Source organism: Olea europaea, chromosome 10 (genome assembly GCF_002742605.1).
Source record: "Olea europaea var. sylvestris chromosome 10, O_europaea_v1, whole genome shotgun sequence".
NCBI lineage: Eukaryota > Viridiplantae > Streptophyta > Magnoliopsida > Lamiales > Oleaceae > Olea > Olea europaea.
In genome coordinates this window covers 9650601-9664214 of record NC_036246.1, presented here as the reverse complement: position 1 = coordinate 9664214, position 13614 = coordinate 9650601, and the positions used below count along the sequence as shown (strand labels likewise).

At 34.0% G+C, this 13614-nt stretch overlaps 1 protein-coding gene and 1 long non-coding RNA gene across 3 annotated transcripts; both read right to left on the bottom strand.

Annotated features, from left to right (window-relative positions):
• Window positions 1–917: 917 nt before the first annotated feature.
• LOC111401177 (DNA-binding protein DDB_G0278111-like) lies at window positions 918–7227 on the bottom strand. 2 transcript variants are annotated; one of them, XM_023028792.1, is made up of 6 exons: window positions 7130–7227; window positions 6996–7045; window positions 6811–6875; window positions 1750–1841; window positions 1572–1643; window positions 918–1173 (listed from the first exon to the last, which is right to left on the bottom strand). In XM_023028792.1, the coding sequence occupies exons 1-6, from the start codon at window positions 7157–7159 to the stop codon at window positions 1147–1149; spliced, it is 336 nt and encodes a 111-aa protein (XP_022884560.1). In that variant the 5' UTR covers window positions 7160–7227; the 3' UTR covers window positions 918–1146. The 2 variants fall into 2 exon arrangements, with proteins under 2 accessions (XP_022884560.1, XP_022884559.1); XM_023028791.1 differs by lacking the exon at window positions 918–1173 and adding an exon at window positions 1190–1471 and having other exon boundaries at window positions 7130–7226.
• A 3072-nt stretch (window positions 7228–10299) lies between these two features.
• LOC111401176 lies at window positions 10300–12048 on the bottom strand. Its single transcript, XR_002703947.1, has 4 exons — window positions 12036–12048; window positions 11902–11951; window positions 11717–11781; window positions 10300–11609 (listed from the first exon to the last, which is right to left on the bottom strand). It is a non-coding gene; the product is annotated as an uncharacterized LOC111401176 (long non-coding RNA).
• Between the last annotated feature and the right edge of the window lie 1566 nt (window positions 12049–13614).

The window sequence follows — 13614 nt, the reverse complement described above, 5'->3', positions numbered from 1 at the left end:
TACAATTATTTGTAACTCATGTACTTGAGACAATAATGGTATATTATCCAAAAATTTGAAATCAAAATACTTAGATATTAAAAACTTTTTGGTACCTTCTTCCTCAACTTTGTATTTGCTTTCTAACGCGTACCAAATTCCTTTTGTCGATGTAGTGTTGGTGTAGAGATCATAGAGGCAATCGGATAATGCATTTAAGATACGGCTACGACTATGATTGGTTATGTCATCATGATCTCACAACTAAAACTGCTCCCAATAGGTTAGTAGTTATTCCTGAAGAAAGTTTGTGCCGAAGCACACTTCTTTTGCCTTTTCTTAGGAGTCACAATTTTCTACGGAGGTTCATCATCATTTTACAGCTCCATATTTTTGAATGGACGGAAGAGATCATTTTTACACGACAGTTAACATTCATATTCTAAACATTTACAAAGGTTAATATAGGTTTCTTACTTCCCTATATAACATACAAAATACTAAATCCATACATTTCTCAACATTCTAGAATGCTCCTTCCAAGTCTGGAATTCTCTAAACTTAAAGTCTTATTCACTAGGTTCTCTATATGTATAGTCTTTTACAATCAACTATAAAATGTACCAACTAGGCCCCCAACACAATTTTTTTAATCAACTCCTCCTCATAAAACTGCACTTGTTGATCTCGTGATCTCCCTAAATAACAGTCTCCCTCCACATACCACAGAGAGAAAGGAAACAGAAAAATAAACCATAATATAAATACCAAATGACTACCTTTGAACCTCTGCATTGATAGAAATTTATCTAGGGGAATCACGTTACAATGAAATTCATAAAGAGTTTTAGAATATAGTATCCAACATATTCTGTTGGGAATTTTTTCTGAAATAAAAAATAAATATATCTTTCTTTCTGAAATAAAAAATACATCAATGATGGAAGAAGAATTTCTAGTAATAAAATATAATGTAAACCACATTATTGACTGTTGAGAGTTTAACATAATAGACTACATAAAACACGGAGAATAATAAACAACTATATTTTGTTCCCATACATCCGTAACCATTTGAGGAAGCATAAAATCAAAATGAGTGCATCTGCAACCACTGACTCAGCTGCTGTTGCCGTTAATATGGGGGATTAATGGAGTGGCATTGAGCTAGTCAGAACATAGACCGATACTAACCTGAATACATTAATGGTAGAAGAAAAGAGGCACCAGATATTAAGGAATGCTGTAATTCAATTCATTCCGACTCTTCTCATCACAAAAGATCCAACTCTATGAAAACTAGATAGGATGAATGACTTCTTTAAAATGTTGTTTACATTAAAGAGGAGGGATATTTATAATAATAGAAAATAAAAATTTCATATTCAACCACAGTTACATCTCTTCAATAATTTCAAAGTACTCTACATCAAGTGAGGCAGAAAGTTGAAATAGGCTAATCATCATCAAGAACGCTCGTACGCCTCTGAATCTGAGAAATAGCATGCACAAATCACACGTGCAACATAACGACGAGTAAATTCATGCAAAAAATAGCCATTGTAAAAGAAATGAAAATACGAATGACTTACTGTTACTCTGGTTTCTTTAGCAGTTTGGGTATTGATTTGTTCAAGCAATGATATGAGTTTCTCCTCAGAAACCTACAGATGAAACATCATAGCAATGTAATGATAATTTGAGCAGACAAATGAGACACAGCACATGCACAACCTTATATAGACAAGCATTAGAAATTTGAAGAGCTACCTTCTCAGTTATTTGACCCACACGTGCAGCTCTCAGAATAACATCCTCGACTCCTCTGGCCTTCTCAGGTTTTACCAGTGCTATTCGAGCAACTATACACACATAAATGTAAAGAACAAAAATCATTTAGAGAAGATTTCATGTGGTTAGATTAGAAAAAAACAAATCATGCTTACGCAATCGGAGAAAACATTAAATGAATGAAATGATGCCTACTGCAAGCAGCATCTCTAACACTACCCTGGTGCCCCCTTTTGTACCACAAGAAGAAACACACAAACGCAGAGGACCCAAACAGATGCACGGAATTTGGTGAATTAGTTTGCTTTCTTTTGTTCTTTTCTAGACCTAGTTGGGGTGGATTGAGTAGAAAGCATTAGCATATTAGTCAAATATCAAGTACTTGATAAAAGATGAAAAAGAGATTAGATGTCATGAAACACCTAAAAGTCGAGTGTTTTGCATTGTTGACAATGCTATTCAAATGGTTACAACTGGTTTAATGTACAGAAGTGCTTCTAGACTTTTGTGTGATTCATGAATTCTTGTTAGACAACTGAATGACTAATAGAATAAAAAAGATCCAAAGAGCATGAACCCCATAGTCATCTTTAATCTACGAAACAAGAAGATTTATTTTGTTGGTTTTTGGGTCTGACTCAAGTGCAATTTCATGCAATAAAATAGATTCTAATGCTTTTGTTCTCCCGTAGAACGATAAGATACCAGCTATCAAATAATTAACAGCAGGGAAGACCCCTTTCTGGCCTATGTAGATCAAATCGATGAGATAGTCTTACTCTTCTCTTGAAAGGAGACATTATAGGGCATACACAATAGCAAAGATGAATTATTCAAAAAGCACCCAAGCCTGGCATGCATCACTTGAGGAGTTCATTATATGCCTAGAAGTTTACTCCTTGACTTATTGAGACGCACCCTCTAATAGGCTTCTGGGCTGAGATATGAACTTGTTTGCCTGGCCCTTACGGGCTGTTTTCTAAAGTTTAAGCCCTTATTTGGCTACTGTTTATAAATATTTTATAATAGGTAAACCCATTTTTTATTCATACATTTCATTTGACAACCATTTATCCACCACTCATTTCTATTTGTTTATAATTTAAACTGTTTATAAACAACTTCTAAACATGCTTTAAAATGTTTTGAGGATTTTGGACTATGTTGAACACAACCAAAACTTTAAAATTTGAAAGGAAAAAAAAAAAGAATCGGGAGAGAAGAGAACAAGCGAAGCAAGAGTGCCCCAACCTCCTACAATTGAAGTGCGATAAACCCCTCTCCCAAGTGAAGCTGCAACTTTTCAGCAGTAGACGATCGATGACAGGAGATCTATGACACACAACTTCACTCATTTCTTTCTTTTATTGTTTTATATTACCTTCTCTCATTTTCTTTTTGCATTTACAAGAAATGGGAAGGGAAATGCTCCATTGCAAGTGGAGGAATGGGAAGAAGAATGCAAACATTGAACAGGCGACAGTGATGAGGAGGATGACAAGGAATCAAATATGATGATGATTCCCCCAATACAGGTAATATGGAAGACTTCTAGGCTTTTGCTAGACTTCTAGGCTAGTAGTAGATTATCAATTTGTTACGTGATTATACTTTGATGATTCATTGTTTGCATTAAAAGAGTCACATTTCATGCCTGGGAAAGATCCATGATTGTATCCATGTCGTTTGGCCCGTAAGGTTACCATTTGTTCAGTTAAACCTGCAAACTCAAAATAATATCCTTATTCTTTCTGAAGTGGTTCTCACTTAGTTGGGGAGAAGTGCTGCCAAAGGAAGTCACATTATTGCACATAGTGATGACAATGGGCTAAGCCGGTTCGGCTCGGCCCTTTAACCCACGAGCTCGGCTCGTTGCTCGGGGGCGAGCTCGTGATTTTTTATTTTTTTATTTTTTTTGGTAAATTGCACGTTTTGGACATTTTAAAAAAAAAAAAAAATTAACGAGCCGAGCAGGGCTCGGGCTCGTAATTTGACAAGCCCGAGCTGACGAGCCGCTCGACCCGTTTGACATCCCTAATTGCACAAGAACTTGAGGTACTTATAAAATAAGCAAACGGCCCTTTGAGGGATATTCAAAGAAGTGCAGGTTTGGAATACAATGGATAGGTCTCAATCTCGCATGGTGGTGCTCGCATACCTCAAGTTTGAGATCCCACATTGTTAAAATATGATTTTTATTTATTTTTTATTTATTTATTTTTTTAAAATCAAAACACATAAGGTGGAGGTTTTATTAATAACGCATCCGGTGACCTACCATGGACAAAAGGCCTCAAGGAGTGGGGCCAAACCTGACCTCCCATGGACACAAAAGTGGACCCAAAAACTGAGCCAACCATAGCCATGGAATCAGCGAGACAGCCCAATCAAGTTGGACCATTACAACCATCAAAGTCGGATTAAAAGAGAGTGAGCCATTTCAAACAACTAAAAGAAACAAGAATAGCTTGGGAGAGCAATCAATGTTTCTTCTAGGCAGGCTTCTTTTGTTTAACGGTTTCCTTGTTCTTGGTTGAAGGCTATAACCAATAACAAGGGAGTTTGCTTCCTTGGATACCTCATCGGAACTAGATTGGGAATTATCTTCCGGAGACTGGAAAAAATTTGACATACTAAATGCACTAGCTTCAATAATTTCTTGGTAAGACACTGCAGTTGTTTAGCTTTATAAGTACCTCAAGACTTGTTTCAGTTGATTCTTTTTGGGTAATAACTTAACTAATTGGCGTCCTGAGAGCAAAAGTGCACATGTTACAAATGGACTTCTTCTTAGATCAAGGGCTGAGATATAACAAAATCAGAATAGGTTTCAACCCAACTTGTTGGAACTAAATGCTATATGGGGATAAAACACTAAAAGATCTGAGCACATAGGACTGTCTCTTGAACCCAGATGAGAACCAATTAAATCCCAAGTCACCAGGCAATAAATGAGGGAGGTTATGAGGTCCATAATAGTGACATGATATATTTAACTTACAAGTGCAGGCATATGGCATTAGGAACTCATTTGCACTAACTAATCAGTGTTATCTATGTGGTGGTTTAGAGCAACTAAGCTGTGGATCAGTAGGTTAGACAACATATATTGCAATTATAACCTCTCAGACAACCCTAGGCACACATCCCACCTGAATAAGAGAGGTGATTTTCCACTATTTTCTCAATTTCCCAAAGATTTTAACAGTCTATCTATAGAAAGAGATGATATATTAACATCTGCATGGGGCTGTGGAAAGTTTAGTTGTTTACTAGTGAACTAGTAATCCTCATTTTTTAAAATGACAACAAACATAAAAAATTCCAACCTAACCATTATTTCGATGCTATCCCCCATCCCCAGCCAAAGCCATTGTGTTAACAGCCTCGATCCTCAATCACTCACGCCCAATTCACACTATTCATACCCTGCCTTTAACATTGCCTTACTTTGACACCTTCAGTCTCTCTATGTGCATCAGCCAAACAGCTTGAAAGCAAAACAGCTAGACCCTCATCTTTCTCCAGCCACATTGTTTACATAAAACAAACATGTCAGCATCATAAATAGATTGAATTCCCTCATCATGCCACTATTATGTGTTCAGTGCACAGATCAACTTACCTCTTGCTCGTGCTTCAGATGTGAGAATCTGACTAAGCATCATTTGTCGTTGTTCCTCTGCTTCACTAATTCAATAATTTTCAAGGTTTAGATCAAGAAAACCACACCAAAAAATGACACAAAAGTGGACCCAAAAACTGAGCCAACCATAGCCATGGAATCAGCGAGACAGCCCAATCAAGTTGGACCATTACAACCATCAAAGTCGGATTAAAAGAGAATGAGCCATTTCAAACAACTAAAAGAAACAAGAATAGCTTGGGAGAGCAATCAATGTTTCTTCTAGGCAGGCTTCTTTTGTTTAACGGTTTCCTTGTTCTTGGTTGAAGGCTATAACCAATAACAAGGGAGTTTGCTTCCTTGGATACCTCATCGGAACTAGATTGGGAATTATCTTCCGGAGACTGGAAAAAATTTGACATACTAAATGCACTAGCTTCAATAATTTCTTGGTAAGACACTGCAGTTGTTTAGCTTTATAAGTACCTCAAGACTTGTTTCAGTTGATTCTTTTTGGGTAATAACTTAACTAATTGGCGTCCTGAGAGCAAAAGTGCACATGTTACAAATGGACTTCTTCTTAGATCAAGGGCTGAGATATAACAAAATCAGAATAGGTTTCAACCCAACTTGTTGGAACTAGATGCTATATGGGGATAAAACACTAAAAGATCTGAGCACATAGGACTGTCTCTTGAACCCAGATGAGAACCAATTAAATCCCAAGTCACCAGGCAATAAATGAGGGAGGTTATGAGGTCCATAATAGTGACATGATATATTTAACTTACAAGTGCAGGCATATGGCATTAGGAACTCATTTGCACTAACTAATCAGTGTTATCTATGTGGTGGTTTAGAGCAACTAAGCTGTGGATCAGTAGGTTAGACAACATATATTGCAATTATAACCTCTCAGACAACCCTAGGCACACATCCCACCTGAATAAGAGAGGTGATTTTCCACTATTTTCTCAATTTCCCAAAGATTTTAACAGTCTATCTATAGAAAGAGATGATATATTAACATCTGCATGGGGCTGTGGAAAGTTTAGTTGTTTACTAGTGAACTAGTAATCCTCATTTTTTAAAATGACAACAAACATAAAAAATTCCAACCTAACCATTATTTCGATGCTATCCCCCATCCCCAGCCAAAGCCATTGTGTTAACAGCCTCAATCCTCAATCACTCACGCCCAATTCACACTATTCATACCCTGCCTTTAACATTGCCTTACTTTGACACCTTCAGTCTCTCTATGTGCATCAGCCAAACAGCTTGAAAGCAAAACAGCTAGACCCTCATCTTTCTCCAGCCACATTGTTTACATAAAACAAACATGTCAGCATCATAAATAGATTGAATTCCCTCATCACGCCACTATTATGTGTTCAGTGCACAGCTCAACTTACCTCTTGCTCGTGCTTCAGATGTGAGAATCTGACTAAGCATCATTTGTCGTTGTTCCTCTGCTTCACTAATTCAATAATTTTCAAGGTTTAGATCAAGAAAACCACACCAAAAAATGCTAACATATGCAAAACAAACTAGAATTTCAACGAGATAATAATAAAGTTAGATTAAGAAGGAGATTAACCTCTTAGCTTCCTCCTGGGCTTTCTGCTGTTCAGAGTTTTGCTGACTTCCCTATATTTCAAGATTAATTAGTAAAACCTAAAGACGGTACACCATGAAGCAATAGAACACACAAGTAAGCAGACAGTCAGTCACCATGCCACATTGAGCCATTAGCTCCTGCATTCTTCTTTGCCTAATCGCTTCCAATTCTGGGTCGGCCTAGAACACAGGAAAATTAGGAAGAACAAAATTAATAATTAAAATGTCACACTCTGTTAAGCTTAAATTCCAACTCCAAAATATAAATAACACGCTGATGCTCCTGTATCATCTTGTCAAGAATTTGGTCGCATAACTATTTATAAGCAGATCGAAAAGATGTGTTTAAAAAGGTTTAATGGATACTAAGGCATTTATCCTTGTGAGGCAAGGAAAAGAGTAAGCATCAAGATAGAACAATTAAAAGAATTCAAAAGAATATAGAAATACAAAAATATGCACAATATACCATAAACCAAATCCGTACTGTAACTAATTAACAAGACTAAAAGTATAGCTTGCAAACAAGCATAAAATGGATCAAGTAAATAGAAATTATAAGTTTTTAAACTACTACTCATGTTACAAAATTATAATTTATTCCTGAGTGTGAAGACAACTCAAAATTTTCTTATATCATTGCTTAAATTTATGATTTTTGAGGGAATCATCATAATGTTTTCATTCATATTCATCATCCTCCAACTGCAATGGTATATTTTCCTTCCGTATACTAGAAAAAATAAAATAAAAGAAGCCCATAAAACATCTTAAGTTATAAGTAATAACTCAGAAGGCTGAGACCAATAATTAAACGTTTGAAGAATGCAACCTCTATAAATGGAGGCAAACAAATGACATTTAAGGTGTGGCTTTAAAGGCGTTTTATAATAGCCTCACGTGAGGTGGGATTTGAGGCTGAATAGTAAAATGACGATCAAAATTTGATTTTTTTGGGGGTAAAAAATTATTACCAAACGAGGACTGTATATACTCAACTTTTTTATATATTATATTTTTAATCTTTTTTTAAAATATATATATTATATTTTAATCTTATGTATATATACATATAAAATTAAATAAAAATATATCATTCTAATTTCATTCACTAATATTTACTTTAATTAAATTCCTTTTTGACCTTTTTATAAAACCAATAATATTCATTAAATATCATCTTTAGCTCCTGTTTGTTTTCTATTATTTGATCATTAAAATAAAAAAATATGAATGTTATCCATCATATCAAATCATCGTATTTGAATTTCTTTTTCTTGCGTGGTGCTCGTAACGAATATATTTTTCATTCTCATTTTTACATTAATGGGAAACAAATAATTAAAATCAAAACAACAATGTTAACACTAGAGAAAATATATACACAGATAAAAATATGTGAAGAGGAGATTGAAAAGGTAAAGATTACGTTTTATTATAGGTTTGATGAATTCAGTATGGGAAGGATTCTTAATTTGTATATAAGTTATTTGATAATGTGCCTCTTAAATTCCAATAGTATAAATAAGAAATTTCATTTCGAATTATTTAAGTTTTCAATTGGGACAATGTTTTCTTTTTTTCTTTTTTTCTTTTTTTTTTATTTTCTTGACTTGAAAAATATTGATGGCTATTTTTTCTATTAGAATTATCAAAACTAGAAATTGAGTTTTTTATGTGGATTTTCAATTCTGTTCTTGATGTTCTTAAATACAAAAAAATGGTGGCTAATCCGCTAGCATTATCAAAATAAATAAAAAGTTTGACTGTGCATATTGATGTCAATGATTGAAAATATGAAAGAATTAGAAAGGAACCATGATATATTAAATGGATAAATGGATAATTGCAAAAGAAGCCTCGAACCTTTTAAACATTCGCAAACTTTCCCCTATCATTTTACTTGTTGCAACCTTCACTTGAAACATTTCAAAACATTGTATCGGAGGCCCTTTTGGATGCAGTGCGTCCAATTTATGATTAATTGATCTAAAAAAGTGATTTTGACCATGTTTTGATTATTTATGTAAGGAGAAAATGGTAAACTTTATATATTTCCACATAATTATTTAAAAAAAGAAAAATTTCATATATAAGAGATTATGTATGACCTATTTCAAAACTAGGAAATAAGGTTTAAAACTTAAAAAATTAGATATTAATTAAATTTATTTATGAAATAATTTATAAAATATATTTTTATTAATTAAATATATTGGGGTCACAAATATCGAATTAATGGATCATAAATTATTTCTTGGTCTCAAATCAAAAATTTTACAGGTTATAATTTTTTTATCGATCACAAATTACAAATTTTATAAGATACAAATTATTTCTCAATCATAAATCAAAAATTTTATAGGTTACAATTTATTTATTGATTATAAATCACAAATTTTATAAATTACAATTCATTTATCGGTCATAAATTATCAAATTAATTGAACACAAATTATTTCCAGATCATAATTTAATCATTTGTGAATCATAATCACATTTTTAGGTCACATGGTCACAAATTTATCGATTGAGATCAACTAATAATTGACCCACAATCACTGTCGTGACTATGACAACCGTCATGACCACGACCACCACCATCATAGTTACCATCCCACCCACCTCACCTAACCTCGTAAAACCATCATCATAGCAACCACAACGCCACCACACACAATGCAACAAAAAACCATCATCGCTATTACACAAAACCACTACCACAACAACGCAAAACAAGCAATGATGCTCCTGTATCATCTTGTCAAGAATTTGGTCGCATAACTATTTATAAGCAGATCGAAAAGATGTGTTTAAAAAGGTTTAATGGATACTAAGGCATTTATCCTTGTGAGGCAAGGAAAAGAGTAAGCATCAAGATAGAACAATTAAAAGAATTCAAAAGAATATAGAAATACAAAAATATGCACAATATACCATGGGCCGAGCCAAGCTCACGAGCGGCTCGTGAGCTCGTAATTTTTTTTATTTTTTATTTTTTGGTAAATTGCACGTTTAGGACATTTTAAAAAAAAAATTAAATTTTTTTGACGAGCGGGCTCGTAATTTGACGAGCCGAGCCAACGAGCCGCTCGACCCGTTTGACATCTCTAATTGCACAAGAACTTAAGGTACTTATAAAATAAGCAAACAGCCCTTTGAGGGATATTCAAAGAAGTGCAGGTTTGGAATACAATGGATAGGTCTCAATCTCGCATGGTGGTGCTCGCATACCTCAAGTTTGAGATCCCACATTGTTAAAATATGATTTTTATTTATTTTTTATTTATTTATTTTTTTAAAATCAAAACACATAAGGTGGAGGTTTTATTAATAACGCATCCGGTGACCTACCATGGACAAAAGGCCTCAAGGAGTGGGACTAAACCTGACCTCCCATGGACACAAAAGTGGACCCAAAAACTGAGCCAACCATAGCCATGGAATCAGCGAGACAGCCCAATCAAGTTGGACCATTACAACCATCAAAGTCGGATTAAAAGAGAATGAGCCATTTCAAACAACTAAAAGAAACAAGAATAGCTTGGGAGAGCAATCAATGTTTCTTCTAGGCAGGCTTCTTTTGTTTAACGGTTTCCTTGTTCTTGGTTGAAGGCTATAACCAATAACAAGGGAGTTTGCTTCCTTGGATACCTCATCGGAACTAGATTGGGAATTATCTTCCGGAGACTGGAAAAAATTTGACATACTAAATGCACTAGCTTCAATAATTTCTTGGTAAGACACTGCAGTTGTTTAGCTTTATAAGTACCTCAAGACTTGTTTCAGTTGATTCTTTTTGGGTAATAACTTAACTAATTGGCGTCCTGAGAGCAAAAGTGCACATGTTACAAATGGACTTCTTCTTAGATCAAGGGCTGAGATATAACAAAATCAGAATAGGTTTCAACCCAACTTGTTGGAACTAAATGCTATATGGGGATAAAACACTAAAAGATCTGAGCACATAGGACTGTCTCTTGAACCCAGATGAGAACCAATTAAATCCCAAGTCACCAGGCAATAAATGAGGGAGGTTATGAGGTCCATAATAGTGACATGATATATTTAACTTACAAGTGCAGGCATATGGCATTAGGAACTCATTTGCACTAACTAATCAGTGTTATCTATGTGGTGGTTTAGAGCAACTAAGCTGTGGATCAGTAGGTTAGACAACATATATTGCAATTATAACCTCTCAGACAACCCTAGGCACACATCCCACCTGAATAAGAGAGGTGATTTTCCACTATTTTCTCAATTTCCCAAAGATTTTAACAGTCTATCTATAGAAAGAGATGATATATTAACATCTGCATGGGGCTGTGGAAAGTTTAGTTGTTTACTAGTGAACTAGTAATCCTCATTTTTTAAAATGACAACAAACATAAAAAATTCCAACCTAACCATTATTTCGATGCTATCCCCCATCCCCAGCCAAAGCCATTGTGTTAACAGCCTCAATCCTCAATCACTCACGCCCAATTCACACTATTCATACCCTGCCTTTAACATTGCCTTACTTTGACACCTTCAGTCTCTCTATGTGCATCAGCCAAACAGCTTGAAAGCAAAACAGCTAGACCCTCATCTTTCTCCAGCCACATTGTTTACATAAAACAAACATGTCAGCATCATAAATAGATTGAATTCCCTCATCACGCCACTATTATGTGTTCAGTGCACAGCTCAACTTACCTCTTGCTCGTGCTTCAGATGTGAGAATCTGACTAAGCATCATTTGTCGTTGTTCCTCTGCTTCACTAATTCAATAATTTTCAAGGTTTAGATCAAGAAAACCGCACCAAAAAATGCTAACATATGCAAAACAAACTAGAATTTCAACGAGATAATAATAAAGTTAGATTAAGAAGGAGATTAACCTCTTAGCTTCCTCCTGGGCTTTCTGCTGTTCAGAGTTTTGCTGACTTCCCTATATTTCAAGATTAATTAGTAAAACCTAAAGACGGTACACCATGAAGCAATAGAACACACAAGTAAGCAGACAGTCAGTCACCATGCCACCTCCAATTTGCAACCAACCACGAAGAAAAATGGAAGAAAGTACACTGTCGATTTGCAACACCCCCTCAAGCAAAGTCGCGCACAACGTCAAGGCTTTGAGATCTTCCATCACCATAGCTTGCAAACAAGCATAAAATGGATCAAGTAAATAGAAATTATAAGTTTTTAAACTACTACTCATGTTACAAAATTATAATTTATTCCTGAGTGTGAAGACAACTCAAAATTTTCTTATATCATTGCTAAATTTATGATTTTTGAGGGAATCATCATAATGTTTTCATTCATATTCATCATCCTCCAATTGCAATGGTATATTTTCCTTCCGTATACTAGAAAAAATAAAATAAAAGAAGCCCATAAAACATCTTAAGTTATAAGTAATAACTCAGAAGGCTGAGACCAATAATTAAACGTTTGAAGAATGCAACCTCTATAAATGGAGGCAAACAAATGACATTTAAGGTGTGGCTTTAAAGGCGTTTTATAATAGCCTCACGTGAGGTGGGATTTGAGGCTGAATAGTAAAATGACGATCAAAATTTGATTTTTTTGGGGGTAAAAAATTATTACCAAACGAGGACTGTATATACTCAACTTTTTTATATATTATATTTTTAATATAACATATAAGATTAAACGAGAACTAATAATGTTAAATGTTAAATTACATTCATATTTACCATGAAATTCATGAATAAATTATTTTGAAAGTTGGTTGCTAAAAGATGTTAATAGAACAAATGCATATTTCTTTATTTTTATTTACATTTTTTTGTTTGACATTCATATTGTCATATAACAGTTGATAAATGTAAATTTACATTCTGCTATTATAGTTTGGTTAAAACTCATTTCGTCTTGCTAGTGAAATGTTAAATAAGGATTGAATGGGATATATTCATATGTACAAATGTTGATAAGGTTTTGGCTTATTGGAAATTGATGAATTTCATTCTCTAACTACTTTATGAAAGTAGAAGGTAGTAGTACTAGATAGGAAACTTTAATATTTTCACACAAATAAATTTATTAATCATCGAGGCACACAAACAGTTATTTTTCTATCCAAACCACAATTCATAAGTGTATAATAAGTTCAAAAACAACAAATTAAAAAAAGAACAACGGAAAAATGGCTTGAATGAGAATTTGAGACTTACCGAAAAAAAGAGAAAAAGAGGCAATTCAGGTAGACATTAGCAGACTAACAGGCAAAGGAGACTAGCGATTCATTCAATAGTGTCAAATAAGCATCAAATGTTAGGGAAATGAGAGTTTATGTTAGGGTTTCTGAAATTTAAAATGTGATTTGCTAACGTAATTTTGTTGAATTATGATTTGGATTGTTGAAAATATATATATTTTTTTTCATTTCATATTATTTTGGAATAATTTTTGTCTAGTTTAGATATCAAGTGAGGATATGTGTTGTGAACTTATTAAATTATATGCCAATGATGATGAAACTAATTTACTTTCTATAATTATTTCAATAGTCTTGTTGTAATTTGTATTACTTAATTTGTATTTTTTTTCTTGAAAAGTGAAATTTGAAAAAATTTTAAGTC